The following is a 19,621-nucleotide window of genomic DNA, read 5'->3' as shown; positions in this document are numbered from 1 at the left end:
TTGGCTATCTTCCAGTCATCAGGCACCTCTCCTGTTCTCCATGACCTTTCATAGATGATGGAGAGTGGCTCAGCAATGTCATCTGCCAGTTCCTTCAGCACTCGCGGGTGCATTCCATCGGGGCCCATGGACTTGTGGGTGTCCAGCTTCCTTAAAAGATCCCTAACCTGACCCACATCGACAGAGGGAAGGTCGTCCTTTCTCCAAGCTTGCAGTAGAGCTTTTGCCTATATTTCCCTAAACCAGAAATGGTAGTAAAAAAATGACATTGTCCTAAAAGCTAGTGGATGGAGTCACCTGAATTATGAGGAAACCTGTATACTAATCTGGATTTAAAATCTCCGCGAAGGTCAAACCAAGGGCTGCATTCAGGAACGTATACATTTGGAATGTTCTCCAAGTTGGCTGAATCCAAGATATAGAAAAGATTTATCTGTCCAGCTTCACATCAGGCTTACCTGAAGGTGATGCTGGTCGAAAGCACAAGAGCATGGTGGGGGTGTTTTGCAGCGAGCACCAGCCGGTGGTATTGTACACTGGTTGTTAGCCCTGCTGTGGCTAATTCTGAAAATACTTGAAAAGAAATTTTAGGTATGCTCTCTGGTATCATTAGTTGCCTAAAATAAATATTGCTATCCACCGTTTTTTGATTTTGGATTGAATGATAAAGTCCCATGCAGAGAAGTGTTACAGAATTTAGATATCAAAAGGACGAATAGGAAAATCTGCTCATGCATACATGCACTGTAAAGAAACAGTCTCCTTTGCTTTCTTTCCTAAACAGGTATGGGTTGCTGGTATACCCAGAATATTTGCCAGACAACCCAAACAGACCTGTTCAGTTCAACAGTTTCAGAGCTTGGAGCAGCCAAGGTGGAGCACAGGTATGTTTGTCCTGACTCTCCTCTGTGATGCTCAGTATCTTTACAGCTATAGCCCCTCTACACTGACTTCATCTTTTAAGGCTGCAAATAAGCCACAGTTACGGTAAAGCTCTTGCGCTTGTATGTCCATGTCCCTCAGCTGGAGGCTCCTATTTGGGTGATAAAGCCAGAAACACAATCTGTGTGAGCTCTTCTTACTACTTCAGAGCAGAATTCATCAATATCTGGTGGCCTCTCTAATCATCTAGCATCTGCCTGCCCCTGCAATCATGATTTACCTTCCACTGGATCATGCAGCCAAAAAACACTCCTGGTGGATCTGAGCTATCTGTAAAGATCGCAGCTGGTAGAGGAATGGTTTCCACAGGAATTTTTTAATCCTTGTTAAAAATGTGCACTTTTTTTTCTGTTTGAATTTGTCCAGCTTCACTTTCCAGCTCTTGTAGCTCATTGTTATTTAATCTGATTAAAAAAAACCCCACACCACACTTTATTATCTGATACTTTCTCCCCATACGGGAGCTCTGAGGCTGTGGTCCTCTTAACCCCGCTCCTGATGACCCGGCCAGGCTGGATGTGTTTCTCTGTAAGGCATGTTTTCTTGTCTAACCCATCCTACGTCTCTTCCTTTGAAGGTGGCCAATTCTTCAGTCTGTTTTTGCAGACTGGTGCATTCTCTTTCTGGAAAAGCTTATCTTATGTGTCTGAAAAGAAATAAAACAAAAAGGCCATTTTGCAGTTTTGTTTCTGTGGTTTTTCTCTGCCTAACTTGTAATTTCTTTGTATGTTACTGACCTAGCATACATGAATAACTAAGTTTATTCTGCTTCTTCCCCTGAGCTCCCTCCCTAGGTGACTGTAAGCAATACCCCTGGTTATTATCAAGGCATCTTTCTGCTACAAACATTAACTTCTTTACCCTGTTATTCTTTCCAGTAATAAACCCCAAAATATTTAGAGCACTTCTACCCTGTCTATCATTGATTCTCAGTTCTGATTTTCTTTCATTCTGTTCTTTTTCCCTTTAAAATGAAAGTAAGTTGGCATCATGTAAAGATTTTTGTATCACTAATTAAAAGCAGAAATAAGAAATTAAGGGGAGATGCTCAAATTCTAAATACCCAGTCAACACTTTTCTGTGTTTCTGCACTTCCCCTGCCTATTGTATTGTAAGTAAAGCAGAGTTATAAATCACAATATTTTTTTTAATGATTATTCTTTTTTTATGGTTTTATATAGATTTTTAGTAGCAGCAACCTTGAACTCCAACATTTCTGGATTTATGCTTGCAAAGACTTTGGCATTGACATCGTGGAAAGCCTGGGAAACACTTCTGTAGCTGATAGTGTTTTAATTGGACACATTGGGCAAAAGGTAAGCACTGTAGGAATTATTTCGATGTCTCCTGAGTTGCACAGCAACCCTTCAAACAGGAATTTGGAGAAAAAAAGAAAGCAACCTGAAGAACAGTCCCTGCTCCATGGCAGCTTGGGTAAAGCTTGGATTTTCAATAGATTGTATGTAAAGATAAATACTTAGGCCCAGCTTCAGGATGAGGTTTGGGCACTGATCTGTTTGCTTAGACCTCTAGCTCTCTTCCACCCCTTGGGAAGACGATGCCTTCAGCAGCAGCATCTGCAAGGGACATTGATTTGGTGATGAAGCAGAGAAACTTGGAGCACCAGTACTGCTCTCCCAGCCTGCTGGAACCAAGGGGTTTGTTGCTGCAGCCACAGAAGAGAAATAGCATTTGATCAGCTGGATCCTGCATCATATTTCAGGTGCTCTGCTCATACCAGCTGATGGTAGAGCTGAATAAACATCAGCTGTTGAGAAACCGGAGATTGCATTCTGCAGGAAAATGCAGCATTTTTTCCAAAAGCTTTTTTATTCAGTATGGAAGTTTTGAAGATATTTTTAAACGGATTTGAAACAAGGACGCTGATTTTTCTATTTGAAATTGGCACTATTGAAAGATTTTATATTATAATGCATATTTGTGTATATCTTTACAAAAAAAATTCAAAAGTAAAAACAAAATCACCCTTCTGTTCAACTTATGAGCTGAAGGGTTTTAGTAAGGTAAATGTTAATTTTTTCCCTACTCATGTTTTTTTTTCCCAGGTTGATATGGTCTCAGAAAAAACCTTGGAATTTCACAGAGCCTGAATTTTTGAGAGAAATCATAATTTCTGTTTAAACAAACTCTTCTAACATAAATTCCTATACACCTTTTGCTGTAATAAACAGACACCATTTAACCGTACACAACTGGGTTTAGTTTAGTGATTTAAGAATAATGAGGGGGAACAACAGATTTGATTTCTATCCTAGTTAACACTTTGGTTTCCTCTGCTCTCTCATAGCATCATGGATCCACCTGGAATGCAGAGTGCAACTTTGAGAATGAAAAATGCTGTCAAAACATAACATTTTTATTTATGCAGTAAATATCATCTCCTTCCAGTATTTCTTTAGGCAGCTGGACAAAGTCCTGTGGGTGCTACCAGGTTGTGAACAGATTAATAACATGGATAACAATGGAATTTTAGTTGCAACTGGCCACAGCTGCTTGTTCATGATTTCGGGGTAATTTTTGCCCTGCTCAGTTTTCTATTGTTGTTTATGAAATTAATTTTCTCTCTGACTGGCAGAAAAAGAGTTTTAAATGAGTTTTCTTTAGAAGCTCACAGAAAGAAACCTGTATAGTAGATCTGTTGTAAGTATATAGCTCAGATAAAATCCTGGTCCAATCTTGCAGCATCCCAGCAAAGCAATGAATTTTTCTCTGACATCAAAGGGTGGATGTCTTTGTTTTTACTTTGCAGGATCCATGGAAGGACTCCAATGTTGTACTTGTTCAGAGATTTAGAGGCGCTCAGCTGTGCCTTGTTTCTTGCAGTACCCCAGGGGGGTGATTATCTTTGATTATCTCATGATAAGAGCCTCCTTGTCATAATTTACATCTTAATTTATGTAATTCTCCCTTTAATAATGATGTCTCTTTAATATCAATTAAAACTTTGTGACACTAATTTAATGGGATCCTTGGATATTCCTCTCTGCTAGCCCTTCCAGTTTTTGAAAGAAGTCTTTTAAAACAAGGTTGTTTTCTGGAAATATCGGGGCATTTAAAAATTGTGGCTTTAATCAATTAAAACATTAGTGGTAGAGCTAAATCCATGGCCCATAAAAGCCAAGGGAAAGAATTTTATTAGCTTTCTAGACATCCACCAAGTCTCTTTCACGCTTTCATAAAGCAACTTGTTGTCCTTGTGGAGCCATTTGAGGAGAAACATTTCTTCCTGAAAAAGCAGGAGGTCTGAGGCAGGTGAGACGCACTAGGGAGGAATTTTCATCTCACATCCTTCTTCTATTTTCTATTAATTTAAATAAAATAAATTTACTAAAAAAAAAAAAAAGATAGGAAGGGGGGTGGGATGGAAGAACAGGCAAGTGTAAGCAAAAAACCAATAGAGTTTTTCTGACTGATTTGTTACCAGAAGCTAAGGATTTCTGCTTAGCAGTGACTTGGAAGAAGATAGCCCAAGGACCAGTGCCATCACCCCAGATATTTTGGCCTCAGAGTAAAACAGGTGATGGAGCTACTGTCTTTTAATGAGACTGAACATAGCACTATCTCTTTGAAATAATAATCTGTTTATAAAAGTCCATTTCATTCTACATTTTCAATGAAAGAGGAAGTTTTCACAGGGGGTGGATTTCTCCATTAATCCTCTATTATGGCTTTTAAGAGTTGTTCTACAAAAGTGTTTATCGGCCTCAGAAACAGTATCACACGTTCCTGTCAGCCTTTCCTTTTCCAGGCTACTCACTAGCTCTGAGTACATCCTTCTTCCCAGCCCGTCTCCAGGATAAATTGGCAGAGAGATGTACGCTTCCCCTGTGTCACCGCCTACAGTCACCACAAAATCTCATTTGTTCATTGGGTTTCCCATCATTTGTGGGTTTTCCACTTCTTGTTGCTCTGATGGACCCTGAAGTCAGCTAGAGCTTTGAAGAGAGCCTATCTTAAATGCTTCCCCCCATCCCCAATCACACAAAAGGGCTTTGAATCTCAGCAGTCAGGTTTTTCTTAGAACAGAAATTAGAATGATTAGCTTTGTAGTAGGGAAATTTCCTACTTAGTGGACAAGACAAGGTAAAGTAAAAGGGGCTGTAAACAAATCTGCTCACTGTGCCTTCCAGGTGGATTCCTTCTTCCCAGGGAATATGCAATTTCCTTCCCTTCAGATGGCCAACCTTAACTACTACTCACCAACCCGGACAAAGCAAACAAGGCAATCACTGCCCTGCATTTAATACCATCACATACAGCAAATGGTGAATTAAACAGATGTTACTTGTCAGCATTTGCAAAGTAATAGCTTAGAACTGTCCTTCAAACAGTGTACATTGCTCAGTAACCATGGGCTTAAGTGCAGTCACATCCTTGTGTCCCAGCTGCTGCATCCTGGACTCATTAGACTTGGAGATTCACATGGCGAGATGTTTCCCAGCAATCTTCATGTCTTCATTGCAGGATAGGACCTGTATGTCATCAGGACTAAAAACTCCCAAAAGATACCAGCTATTAATCTCCAACACAGCTTTCAAGAACTTTGATGTGAACACTTGCACAGCGATAAGGACTTGTTCTGGCTGTTACCAAGGGCAGGGTGAGTCTGATTTACACTTTTTTAGCAGGCTTTCCACAGTCCCTGGCTTCCTTCCATTTCATGTACAAGTTCATACGTTCCACAGACAGCCATTGATAGGTATTTCAGCTGAATCCCACAAAAAAAGCACTGTATAATCGTGAAGACTACTGGCCCAGTTGTGCTTCTGTAATCTTGTCACTATTTTTACTATAGGTGAATTAACAAAGGCTAGGTTTTGAGGTATTTGCATACCTGCTTTCCTTAGGTTTCACTGTACTGATAGTTTTCAAAAGTGGCCCTCTCTATGTTTCACTTCCCCAACTGGGATAGATAGATAATAGCTCTTCCCATTCACAGGGAGGTGAGAGGGGCATGAGATGGTCATATGTAGATGCAAGATAAATGCTGTGCTTGGTGTACAGCCCAGATGAACTAAGAAAATACCTGAGCTGGGACTGTAGAGGTATGCATGACAACCAGTCCTCAACGATACTCACCCTCTTTAGTATGTGTGCTTTGCTGACATTGCTGGTGGGCCCCACCAGACCCTTTAGCTGCTCTGCTCTGCATGGGCTGGGGTTGCAGGTTCTCTCCAATCTCCCTTGGAAATAGCTTCACCACTTAGTTGAAGCTACATATCGCACATATTTTTAAGACCAAGGTAGCCTTATTTTTGCATTGATTTCATTTTCTCAGTGGAAGGCGTTTTTACACACTGACTTGTTTCTGCTTCTTCATTTTGGAAGGTAAAATTTCAAGAGTGATGTTTTCTTTAATATCTATGACACAACCTTGCACAATTTCACCAAGCTCCTACCTCAGGCCAGCCTAAACCTTAGGTGAATTTGCTTAAGATAACATGTAAACTAAGCATCCTTTTGAGCTTTGAAGAGGTTCTCAAAGGCTCTTTGAAGAATGTTCCAACTGCAATTACCTCTTAAATATATTTATATATAAATTAATACTGCCCTACAATAACATAACAGAGAAAAAGACTTCAGGAGGCGAGATCAAAGGACAGAAGGAATAGTAAAATCTGACTCAGAGAGGCTACAACTGAGAATAAGATAGGAAGACAGTAACCAATGTGGTGCATGGACACTCATTGCAAAGCTGACTTGTTATGGTCCACGGGGCAAAGATTTTCTGTCATTTCTGGAAATATTAATGTGTTCAAAAACTTGTGCTTTAGCCCACATAAATATTCCTCCTTTTTCATAGAATCATAGAATGTTTGGGTTGGAAGGGACCCCTAGAGGTCGTTTAGTCCAGTGTAGCTATCTGCATTACAGTAAGGAAAAGATCCTCCAGCCACATTTTTCAGCCAAGTTTTTATTGTGCCAGGTACTGTACATATGCACACAAGTATATCTACACACATATAAACAGTCCTTATCTCTAAATATTTTGTCTTATAAGCAAGGCAGAAAGGATCTACAAGAATCACTGTTTTGAGGACTGTAACTTTTGGTGGTGGGACTTGTGAAGAAGCATTTGGAGTCACTAAGGAGATGCTGGTAGGGCCAGGAGCAGCACCTGGATCAGAGGAATCTGTAACCACAAGTCCTGTCACAACAGGGCACTGGATAGGTTGGACCTGGCCATAACATGACAATGGCAATTCCTACAACCATCTCTGTTTATTTATTTATTTTCCTGAATATCCCCTTCTTGTTGACCCAGTAGACTTTTTTCCAAAGGGGAGGTGAGATGAAGCTAGTCTCTTTTTCTCCAGAGACATCTTCAGGCCTGTTACTTGAAGAGGTCAGTCTCAGTTTCTGAAATGCTGCTTGTTCCCCCCAGGTGGGTTTACAGTGAGAGCTGAACATCTGACCTTCATCAACTCACCTTTCCAAGTGTCCTTCCCCTTTCCTCACTCTGCCATCCTCGAGGATCTCGACGGCTCTGTCACGGGGCAGAAAGGAAGCCATATCCTCCCTTCCACAGATATCCTTGCGGTATCTTGCACAGCCAGTGCCAACTTCAGTCAAGCTTCTGGCGGCAGTGTTTGCGGCAGCGACCTTGTTTTCCACCGTATGTCTCTTCATTTGTAAGTAAAGATTCCACTTCTGAAAAATTGTCATGGATGTTGCTTGCTGTGTTTTGTATTGAGAGAGCTGCTGGGTCTGAACACAGTCCCAAGACTCCTGCCTCGCTGCTGGGTCCTAAACTGCATCAAAAGCCTGAGCACTGTCATACATTACTCTCTGTTGTTGTCCACATGGTCTCTGGCACTGGTTTTGTTCTGGCTACTTGTTCTTGACCAGATAGATAGTTCTCAGGCACCGTTTAAGAGACAGCAGAGGGGCCATTCACAACTGGCAATTTGGAAGTAGTCATCATGTTTCTGGAGAGGAGAACTTAGCTGTATGGATGGCTATGAGAATTATGCGTACCAGTTGGCATCCAGGTCAAAGGACAGTCTTTGGTTTATTTTATTTACAAATTTATATATGGCTTGCCCAAGTTAAATTTTTTTCTGATGTTCCCAGCAAGCTGCTTATGTTTCTTACCTTAGTATCCTATCTATAGCCCTGATTCCTGTCCAGAGGCAGTGTTAAGCAGGTCTTTAAGTGGAGGCTGTGGTGTATTGCTATTTTTTCACTCTTTAAATTACCAGGGGAATATAAACTGGCCTTTGTAGAAATAACAGTCCAGCTCAAGATGGGCACTGATGGTCAAAGTGAGATCAATGGCCAAATCCCTGACAGTCAGAAATTTTGTAGGTGAATTGTAAACTTTACCAAAATATTCTGAGTGCTGACCTATAAAATCCTTCCAGATCATGAGAGAAACACCTCAATTGATGATAAGATGTAGTCTTTAAAAAAAAAAAAAAAAAAAAGTTTGAATGTAATTAGATTTTAAGTCAAGTTCTGAGAGTGTTTCCTTTTATGCTCATTGTGAAACACTTCTCCAAATGCTCCCAAAGAGCAAGTGGTCATGAATAGGGTAGATTTTCATGTCTTAAACAGAAAATCTTTGCCCTCTGATTTCACTGCTATATGAGTTTCATAAATTATCAGATTCATGTATTATGTTTTCTACATGGATTCAACATTTTATGATTTCAAACGCCCAACTCTTATGCAATGAACAGCCATATTGTATAGAAGATATAATAAGTTCATTATGTATTTCATTAAAAGAAACAATTCCAGTTGATATGGTTTTTGACACTCTGTTGGAGCCATGCCTTTCTTACCCACCTTATCAGGACTGGCTGGTCTTTCATTTTGCTGTTCTTTGCTTCTTGTGAGGTTAATTTACTTGATGAAGATCATAAAACCTTATTAAGGCTGTCCCAGGCTCACAACCTAAGCAAACTGTTTCAGTCTATACAGTTACGGTTTCCCATCAACATGGTGGGATCAGACAATGGTGCAAGGAAGATGTGAAACTCAAGAATAAACTTTTGTTGTTGTGAGTGGCAGAAAATTTTTGGCACCTAGGTAATCACTTTTCCAGAGTTAAGATGCCAGCTGTCACTTGATTTCGGTGGGCATTGTTTATAGATGGAAAATAAATCCAATTTGTTTGTTGTTTTAATCATGATAGAGGAACCCAAAGCATAAATGAACACATTACTTTATGGGTGAAAAGAACTACAGTAAACTTGTGATGTAGCTCTCAGAGCTTATTCAGCAATCAAAAGTTACTGGAAAGATTTGGTGAGTGAGCCAGGGCAAAATGACAGCACAAGACCATCCTCATTTTGACATGAAGTCCCACTGTGCAAGGATGTTTCAGGCAATAGCAGTAAAACAGTCTCCTCTCCTGTCCTCAGTAGCTCTTTCTTGGTCTGGAATGGTGCATTCCCTATGCTCTTCAATAAAAAGCGTGAGGGGCTTGATGTGGTGGGTTTTTGCTTCCCCTGAGTTTCAGGGTGGGACTCCAACTCCAAAAATCTTAAAGACTGAGGCAAGTCATGGATTTTGAGGGGGGAGTCCAGGTATGGCAACCTCTATCTCAGCAACCTCAGGCTCCTTCCCTGACCCTGAGGGCAACTGGCAAGGCTTATCCATGGCCATGTTATTAATTATCTGTGTTAACCTGCTTTGCCTCCAAAACATCAGGGAAGTTGCATCAGCACTACCTTTTAGGAAAGATCTGCCTGGGAGCTGTCTGGGACAGGGCTTGCTGGCACAAGCTAAAAGCATGTCTGGGACCATTTTAATTATTTAAAAGTTACAATCTGGGCAACTGAATGCAAGTGATTGACTCTTTATCTTTGTGCTGTTTAATTTACCAGAGTACATGTAGTGTACCGGCACTTTTTCCCCCAAAAAATGCATGTTTGGAAAAAAATGGGCGTTTTACCAGATAAAAACCCTAGGAAGACTTTTTTTTTAGAGAAAACAAGTGTCCTGAACATTTCTTGACACTCTGTCCTGAACCTTTTTTCGCTTCACCCAACAACTTCCAGAGCAATTGGGATCCATTTCCAAGCTTGCATTGCTGTAACAAAAGCCTTTGTCATGAAGTCCACTTGAAAGTTAAACTAATGTGTCACTTAAGCACCCTTTAAAGAGGGGTTTTATGTCTTTTAAAAATGTAATTGAAGCTTATAAAAGTCTTTATAAATTTATATGTGAGAAAGTTATTGAGTAGTCTGAAGAACAGCTTATGCCATGGCACAGCACAGCATGGCTGCAGGCTAGATACGGCTGCTCCAAATGCCACCGCTACCCATATTATCATGAAAATATGAGTCTCTATTAATATTAAAACAAATTTTCATTAAAAAATTGTCGTAACATGATTAAGTGACTTTAAAAGTTTCTTCGCATTATGCATAATTTTTACAAGAGCAGAGCTTTAGAATAATCGGCAGCCAGGCAGCACCTTGCGGCAAAGGGGACTCCAAACATTTCATGGCTATGCACACCAGAAGGAAGTTTGCTTCTTGTTCTCTTTCATTTTCTTTCCCCTTCTCACCGTGGAAACCTGGGACTTTCGCAGCGCCAGTCTTGTAGTTCAAGCCTTTTATTGCTTCCTTCTTCTTAGTCTGCTGCAGAGGAAAAGATTAACTTTCTTCTTTACAGCCTTAATTCTTAAATCTGGTCTAATATCCTCTCCTGTAGTGCATGCATTCAGTTGCTGCAAACCCAGCCGCTGCTGATGGGTTAGAGTGAAAAGAATAGCATACCCCCTACCTCCACGTCTTTGAGTCTTGAAGAGAGTTCAAATGGTTACTCTAGTTTTGCTTTTCCTTTGATATTTACTTACTGTGGTGCCTTCAGATGAACGCCCACCTGCTGTGAACACCCTTACAATCACACTTCTTCTCTCAATGTGTACATGCTCAGTTGTTCTCTGGTCGTGTATCCTCCCTGCGTACATGACTGTATTCACACATGGGGCAGCTTACACGTTCCCTTGGCCTCATAACCCAGCCCTCTCAGGGCTCCTGTGGCAGAACGTGGCAGGCAAATATTAAATCTGTTAACCAACACATCAGCTGAACTTCAGAGGTTCAACTCATACTGTGCTATATTTCTGGTATCTGAGACATCTCAGGAAAACAGCCAAGAGTGATTTGGTTCCCAGCGTAGGACCCCTTTCCATTTACCCTGCAGCCTGGGGTTTTGGCAGCAAAGCCAGATCATGCACAGGCTTATAAGTATGCAAGAGAAAATGTTTCCCCAGGCCCAGCCCCTCAGATTGACCCTTGTCTGGGATGTTTCTGGGTAAAGGAATATATATTTAACATTAAGGCAGCATTTGCTAACCCTGCACTTTCTGTGCTTGTAAGGAAAAGTCTGGCAATCCGGTTGGATGTTTCTTGAGGGCTGGGTAGATCCAAGTCAGATATGCCAGCTGGGACTCACTGTCATAACCAATGTATTATTAGGCCCCAAATTGTATTACTTTGTAAAGGACTGCAAGTGGGCAACGCAGGTGCAGTAAAACCATGCCTGGGGTACCTGCATCCGCCAAATTGTATTACTTTGTAAAGGACTGCAAGTGAGCAATGCAGGTGCAGTAAAACCGTGCCCGGTACCTGCATCCAGATTTTCAGATCCACTTTGGAAGCTTTAGAGCTTTCCCTGGCATGGGGTAAGTGGAGTGACAAAGTGGTCCTCCACAGACCTTTGCTATGCTTACACTGCAGAGATGTTTGAACTGCTTGCTTACCAGCCACTTTCCTGCTCAGAATTTGTATCTGGTACAAGTTTTCCTTAAAATCTCAGCCTGCAAACTATAGAAGCTAGGGAATTGATTTAAGAACAGAGACAAGTTAGGAAGCCAGGGGTAGCAAACTCAAAAGTTACTTTAAATGAAGCCATCTTATCTTGTCAGTCACAACCCTGTCTGCTCCTGGGAGGTCATCTCAATTTATCTTTTCCTTCAAATTCAGAAGGCCTATTGCAGAGTGGCTACCCAGGATTAGGGACAATGATCTAGTTATTTTTGAAAAGACCTGTGCATGCAAAAACTCAGTGATGGTAAGGGCTCATAATATAAGGCAGATTTGAATCACGTCCTTGGTCTCTGAACAAAGATACACACATTTACTTAAAAGAGTTGAAAATTCTTAATTCTTGGCAATTAAAATAAAATGAACTGGGTTTGATCCCAGTAGCAAACCTGCAAAGTGTTTGGTATGGTCATAATTTGGAATTAGCCTCCATTTGGCCAACAATAAATTGGACTGTTGCTGTAATCATTTGGTGTCCTATTTGAAGTTCAGTGCTATGTTGTTTCCTCTTTTGGAGAGGGATAATCTCAATGGATTCTTACCCAAATGTATCAAACAGAAAGCATCTAGAGCTAAACACAGCATCTGCCTTCATACACAAAGATATGGACCCTTAGGATAAGTAAGTTAATGGTAAACATAAACAGCAGAGTTAATATTTGTTCTACCTGATGTTGTTGATTGGTTTAACAAATCCTTTGTGGCCCATCTATGCTGAACAGTTCTGCACAATGCGCTGGCGCTAAATTACATAACAGTTTATACAATCACAATTCGTAAATTGTGGCTCAGACTGTAAAGTTCTATCCAGTCATCCTGCCATATTTCTAAAGCAAATTGCTCCTTAATTGAAACCTGCTTCAATATAAAAATACAGCCTTTCCAATGAGTCATCCTTTTTTTTTTTCCTCCTTACACTTTGTAAAGGCTTCCAGCAGTTTAAAGTGAGGGTTAATTTTGCATTAAGACCATTGCCTCCTAGTTTCTTTCAAATAAAGCCAGGGGAAGTTCAGGGGAAGGCTCTTTCCTCTGATAATGAAGCTCTCCGTGTTAATGATGCATGCAGGCTCCCTCGGATCCTCTGAATTAGAAATACTCTTGTGTGTGCACGCTACTCTGCTTCATTAACATTAAGGAGCGGTAGATTGGTGGCTATTTAGGGCACAGTGAAATCGCTGGCTATTTAGGGCAAATGGAAATGGTGCTAATTGTGGCTGGTAATTCCATTAATAGGGTACTTCCATTTTGGTGTCTGTTTGGCATGTAGGTGAAAAAAAGAAACACACTGACACCCTTTCAAGGGGAATGTCGTCTCAGGCTCATTATTGTCTTGTACCAGTTAACTTCCATGCAGACCTGCAAAGTTTTCCATGCTCCCCAAATTTTTGTTTTGCTGTGCTGGCATTCTCTCAGGAGTAGGGTATGTGTTTGTGGGTGGCAACACCTCAACCAAGTTATGTAAAAGGCAAGGACAGCATTCCAGGTCAAGGAATCCCCAGAGATTTCAGGCCGTAAGATCTCTCTTGTTCGCTTTCCATTCTCAGTCATGAACAAACTTGCAGGTGAAGGTCAGGGAACCCAGACTGCCATGGTAAGAAACCACGCAAAGCCTGTTCCTCAGAAAGGTTTACCGGCATAAAAAAAAGGCATTTTCAAACCAAAGATTCTCCAGGGAAGGTTGCCTGTCTCTCTATCCCAAAGACTGAGAACAATAAACTGAAAAAGAAAGTTGGTAGTGTCTGAAGCAGTCAAAAATCTACCCTAGCTTTGAAGTCTAGGAAGAGAGGACTTGTCTATTATAAGCAGGCATACTCGGAAAGATGTATTTCACTTAACTGTAACCATCTGGAATTTAGCTGTCTAGTTTAAAATATTTATTTGGGGTGTTTTTATAAACCTCTTGTCAAGATTGGTGTCAAACAGGGTTGGATTCATAGTTCACTAGCCAGTGAATTCACATTCACATTCACTAGCGAGTAAATCTACATGGTTAGTGTGGACTTGCCACCTAACTTTCTGACAGATCAATCGGCTGTATCCCTCCCTGTATCCCAGCAGGATTCCCACTTCTTCTGTCTTTAAAACGTCTTGGAAGTACCAGGTAGAAGTTCCTGAGAAAAGCGACTCAAGCTGTCTCATCAGACTTCTCCAGCGATGAAGAGTAAAATGAGTAAAGAGCAAAACCACGCGGATTTACGTTGCACAGAGGACGGGTCTGAGTCTCTGTCACTTGCTGTGGCATCGTGCACCTTTGGAACTCAATAAGGCAATTTCTGATGAGCAGGAGAGTTTAATCTTGCATCACGTTATGTGTGGTGTGCTTCTGCTGCTAGAATGTTTTCCTGAATACCTGTACAGGTGCTGATAACTGTGGCAATAATGTGCTTGTTGTCATTTACTTGCTTAATTAGCAGCCTAATATCCTGGTCCAGTTAATGCCTATAAGAGGAGGTTTATTAGTAGTACGAAAGCTGTTTAAGCCTTATAAACTCCTTCCAGTCAGCTTCATTGGTCTGCCAATATCTTCTGGTTGAGTGATTCTTTGTTGATTCACAATTCTCCTGTTTCCGATTGCTGTTTATCAGCTGAATGTTTCTGAGTAACCAGAAAGTCCTTTGCCAAGGTGACGGCCACCAGAGTAACAAAAAAAAAAAAAACCAAAACCAAACCACAGAACTGATTTTAAAAGAAAAAAAAAATCTGCAGGCAACCTTCCTCCAAAATGATTGCTATTGCAATTATGTGTTGTCTTTAAAGCAGCAAGGGGAAAACCAACCCAAAATTGCAAATAAAAACAGGCAAATTGCAGGATGGCCTGAGTTTTAGCACTGTCTACCTTGGGTAAGTAAACCATAGCCAGCCTGGAGGATTGGGTAATATGCCGAGATGTCTAGTTGTAGGGTAAGACTCCAATATTTAGAAATACCATTTTAGATATGCTTAAAAGAAGGGGGGGGGGGGGGGGAATTTAAGCTTAGTGTCAGCTCAAATGCCAAAACTGACTAGGTGGACTAAAGGTGAAACTGCCAACTTGCCTTGGTCCTGCAGCAGCACTTGATTCATCTATAAATCTGCTACATTCATTTTTTATGGCAGAATCATGGCCCCAGGGTACCTTGGCAAGCCGGCAAGACTTCTCTTCAGCTGAGAATAAGATCTGCAGTCCTGGGACATGTATCCCTAGAAAGTCCCCATGTGTAATGTGATGAATACAAGAAGCAGGAAAAAACTTGTTAGTTGCAGCTGCAACCCCAATTTTCTTACAAGCAGGCCTAGTGTTGGCAGGGCTGGGGATGGGACATGTTAGTGGTGATGGGGTAAGACCCTTGCTAGAATTTGGGATGGTTCCATCAGAGCTCCTCCTGTATCTTCAGTGGCATAGCCAACCCTGCATCAATCCCCTTGCAAGCCAACTGGAATCATGCTCAGGGTGGGGAATAATCTCTGCCAGTTGCTACAGAGAGGAGTTCCACAATGAGATGCATCAAATAGATGGACAAGCTTAAGCAGTCTGTGCATGTGTGTGGAGTAAGGGGACGGGGAGGAGATTCTTAGGCTAGGATTTATTCTTCCTTCTTCCTGAGTTTTGATATCAAAATGCAATTTCTAATGTGGAGGTCTTGTCACCCAAGTTCATTCAGGCCATGGAGAAACATCGGCTCCAGAGAACATTTTAGCTCACTTCACATCTGACACCCTCTGGAGGAGCTTGATGCTCCTTGTTGCCTCTAGAAGGAGAGGACACCTTCCCAATCTCATTCCATATGTGAAGCAGCCACGGTGTAGCTAATCAGAGCACAGTTTCAACCATAGTTTCTATCATTTTCAAGAGCTGTTATAGGAACGCAAGATGCTGAGGACTGGAGGGAAGGTTTTTGTTTTGAAGAAGCACCTTATGATCAGGTGTCCCTGATCAATCAGACATGAAGAGACAATGGATGTTCAATGTTTGAATGTCGGAAGGGTTAGCTGCATTTCAGCTTTATCTTTTCCTTCACATAGTTTGTTTCCTTCAACAAAGCAGTTCCCGAAAGCAGAGTATTCTGTATCTCTGGACTTCACCTTACATAGCCTTCCATCTTGGGCAAAGTGGCAATCCTAGCAGTAAGAGGTTATTCTGGCCAGATGCCCAAGTAATCAAGATCAGTTTAGCATGATTTGAAAAAAGTCTATGTGAACCAAAAAGACAGAGCCTGCCCCTGAGAGAAAGTTGAAATGGTTGGTTATAACCATCCCAGCTTCACTGTGTTATTTCCTATTTTTAGTAAAGAAAGGACTCCAGAGGCCTTAAATTTAAAGTGTTTATGCCCACTCATATCATTACTACTGTTGATCTTCTCAGTGAGTTTTTCTCTCTGACTAGATTGGACAGAAATTAGGAGTGCAAAGTTCTAGTGAAAAAGGTGTTTGAGTTCTCATCTGGGTGTTCAAAACTGCTGTTCTGAAAGTTCACCCATTTTGTGAAGGCTTTCATCGGTCTGGAGCAGCCCAGGCTCCACACTGTATGCCGACCTGGGCGCAGAGCAGCTTTTAGAATTACACAGGATTTTTGAACCTTCAGCCTCAGATAAAACTTTCGACTGCTCAAATGTGAGTGAGTAACAAGAAAACTATCAAATTTCATGAAGACGAAGATCCTGAAAGTTGAACCTGAGGCTCATGAGTCTGGTGGATGGCGAAATACTCTGACAGTGTAGGAGCTGGTCCCCTGGCTGCTGCCATTGGTTTGCTTTGGCACAAGCCTTGCTCCTCTGTGCCTTTATTCCTCTACCCTTTGCCTCTTTTTCTCTCTTTCTCTTTTTGTGGCACTTCAGGCAGAGATCATTTCTTACTGTATTTGTAAAGAACTACACAAATGAAGTCACATTCTGAGAGAGAGCCAGTATATACTACTGTAATTCAGATAAAAACCAGAATTGTAAAGGCTGCAAAATTACAGAGTTCAATGAAAAAAATGTGATTATATTTTTGTCCTCCAGAAACAACGCTCCAGACAGTCCCTATAATTTAACTGTGACTGACAGTAGGAATAAGACAACCACAGTCAATTACGTCCCTGATACTTTATCAAACCTGTATGGCTGGATGGTTCTCCTCTTGGATAAAGAGACTTATGCATTGACATTTGACAACCCTTTGGTCAGCAAACGGCTCCAGGTAACAAGGGGGTTTTTTTATAATTTCAAAGTTACATTTGGAAGAGATAATCATGCTTTAATCTTTCTGGGTGAGCAGCAAGAGGATGTATTTATAGGCAGGGCTTAGATATAATGACCTAGTCCCTGAAGCTCTCAGTAGTAACTTGGAACAGGAAGATGATTTTGGATGTCTTAGATGAAAGTGTGGTGCTTAGGAATCAAGAAAATTTCTACTAACTTAAGGCATACTGAAGCATTGTTTTCAGAAGACGGTGTTCCTCTGCACCTCTGAGGGGAGTTGATTTTGTCTGCATACACCATCACCTTCTGCTTAATTTTACTTCTCTCTTCCATGTTTCCAATACACATTTTGCAAAGGAATATGTTTTCTGTGAGGAGCACCACCCTCTTTATCCCTTTATACTGCGCTCCATGGAGCTCTAATCACAGACATGGGCATGTTTATTTTGGTTCCCTGTTCTCCAGTACTCGGTGACATTTAGCAACTTCACTACGGGGAATTACTTGCTGGTGGAACACAGGGATCTTCCCGCCCATGTTGAGGTTGTGGTAGCCTGTGGGACAAGGACTGGACAGCCACTCCAATTTCTGCCTTCATATGGACATCATAGGAGCTGTGACTGGTATCTTGACAGCAGACTGAGGACGCTGACCTATTTGGGTAAGTGCAATACGAGGGATGCAATGTACCTTTTTGTTCAAGAATGGTGACAGAGCTGATGTCTTTTTAATTTAAACCCCCAAACTAAACAAGGCCTTAGACACAAGGCCACCTTCCAATGGCCTTTCGATAAGTGCAAGGTCCTTCAAAAAGATCAGTCAAATAGGTAAATGCGTGTACAATCAGGTCCATCTCTATCTGATCTACCTGATGTCTGATCTATCAACAAAAGGAATGTATCACAAGCAGTGGGTGATGTGACTTCAGTTGAATTTGAATTGGTGCTTTGGAGAGGAAAAGGCATTAAATTCCACTAATGATCTTTGTTGTCAGGTATCACACATATCATTAATAAATCAAGTGCAATCTATCTGGGTTGAGCCCACTGAAGGCAATAGGATTACTGGGTGAGAATTTTTCCTATGACTAAACTTCCAAAGATGTCATAGACCTTTACATTTGAGTATCTTGGCTTTGTATACTAGATCATGAAATATCACAGTCTTTTTTTTTTAATGAAATTCAGACATTTACTAATATTTATTCAAGTTTCTTTTATTATTTTAAATTTGGGACCTTTTCTGCAATTCCCATTCTCAAGCAAAAGATTTTATAAGGGTGTAAGTTCTATATGTAAAAGGCAAGGTAATGATTGTTGTCATTATTAATAACAGTAAAACCTGGAATGACAAATATGTTTCGGTGCCTTTGAGAAGCATATCTTATCCTTTATGACTGTCATACAGGGAAGCTAAAGTATAAAGATGTTGATTTTCACAGTAACAGAAAATTTTGTCACTGATCTAATCCATTAGTTTTAATGAATTTCTCTTGATTTGCACTGATGAGATGGCATGCAAATGGCTTTCTCATGTAGGATCTGGTTAGGAATGAACAACTGGAACAATCAGTGGGACAGTGGAGAGGAAAACACAGCTGGAATGAGGGCAGGCAATCCACTGAGCTTAGTCTGACAGCAATGAAAATTGTCCAGCGTATATTTGAGGAGAACTGGGGAAGCCCATACCTTAACCTCAGTCCAAGGGTCACACTTGCTGCATACATCTCTGGTCCTGCGGCCAACTGGCATTGCACAGCTTGTGTCCATACAGCTTAACATTTAATCTCTTACAACAGGCTGGATGCACCCAGGCTTCAAATTAGGACAGATCCCTGTCCTGTGCTAACTCCCAAACCATAATGGTCACCATCTGTGAGAGTGCACTAGTCTGGGCCAAAGCTGTGCCAGGAACTTGGCCAACAATATAGCCATGGAGATTATTGGGGTCAAGCTCTTAGTTCCCTGTCCTGGCCCTGTTTAGACACAGTATAGATAGAGATTGACTAGTACAAGTCTAGCTGTTGAGTCTAAGTCTTGCCCGAGATCATGCCAGGTATCCACTGAAAGAAGAAATATGTTTTTATTATTTCAGTTTGCTAACAGCATAGGTTTGTTCTTTCACATATAAAAGGAAACTTTTTCAGTTTGCATATCCTGAACTGCGCTTTCATAAGCAGGGCAGCATGGGAAAACTCAGAAGATGACACCTGTATCTTGGCTTCTTATTACTCTTGAAAACAGAGGAGATAACAGTCTTGGAAAGACCGAGACAAAGTAATCTGGCCGGCATATGTCACTCTTGCATCATAGATGCTTTCTCGTCCTTCTCTTTCCTTCCTTTCGTCTTGGTTTTTATTATATGAAGAGCTCGTTGTTGTTTCTCATTTTAATACAGAGAGAAACAATCATCCAGAGTACACGAGGGGAAATTTATGAAAACACCTAACATGTATAATTGATTCTGTGAACACTTTCAGCAAGGACTTTTATAGCAGTGAGATCAATAATTCAGTGTCGGGTACCTAATATCTAATGCTGTTGGTAGGGTAAAAGTCTTAAACAAAGCGAGCAGATTCTTAGCCCTGCTGTGCCATTTAATTTCTCTCCTAATCACTGTGCAGGCTGAGAGGGTGAGGATAATTATCTATCAGAGCAGACTCATGGCATGTGGTGGACTTTCCATCACTCAGGGTCCTTAGATGATGCTTGGCCA

General features: G+C 41.1%; 1 protein-coding gene across 1 annotated transcript in view; it reads left to right on the top strand.

Annotated features, from left to right (window-relative positions):
* Nucleotides 1-19,621, top strand: part of PKHD1 (PKHD1 ciliary IPT domain containing fibrocystin/polyductin) — a gene marked incomplete at its 3' end in the record, with an annotated part of 174,009 nt that overhangs the window by 136,387 nt on the left and 18,001 nt on the right. Inside the window, exons 43-48 of the mRNA XM_009644601.1 lie at nucleotides 785-884; nucleotides 2,124-2,258; nucleotides 5,428-5,563; nucleotides 7,349-7,595; nucleotides 16,727-16,904; nucleotides 17,372-17,567. Coding sequence (XP_009642896.1) covers nucleotides 785-884; nucleotides 2,124-2,258; nucleotides 5,428-5,563; nucleotides 7,349-7,595; nucleotides 16,727-16,904; nucleotides 17,372-17,567 — 992 coding nt within the window. The remainder of the gene's footprint in view (nucleotides 1-784; nucleotides 885-2,123; nucleotides 2,259-5,427; nucleotides 5,564-7,348; nucleotides 7,596-16,726; nucleotides 16,905-17,371; nucleotides 17,568-19,621) is intronic.

Source organism: Egretta garzetta, unplaced genomic scaffold, assembly GCF_000687185.1.
Source record: "Egretta garzetta isolate BGI_Z169 unplaced genomic scaffold, ASM68718v1 scaffold628, whole genome shotgun sequence".
NCBI lineage: Eukaryota > Metazoa > Chordata > Aves > Pelecaniformes > Ardeidae > Egretta > Egretta garzetta.
This window is presented reverse-complemented; position numbering and strand designations above follow the sequence as displayed.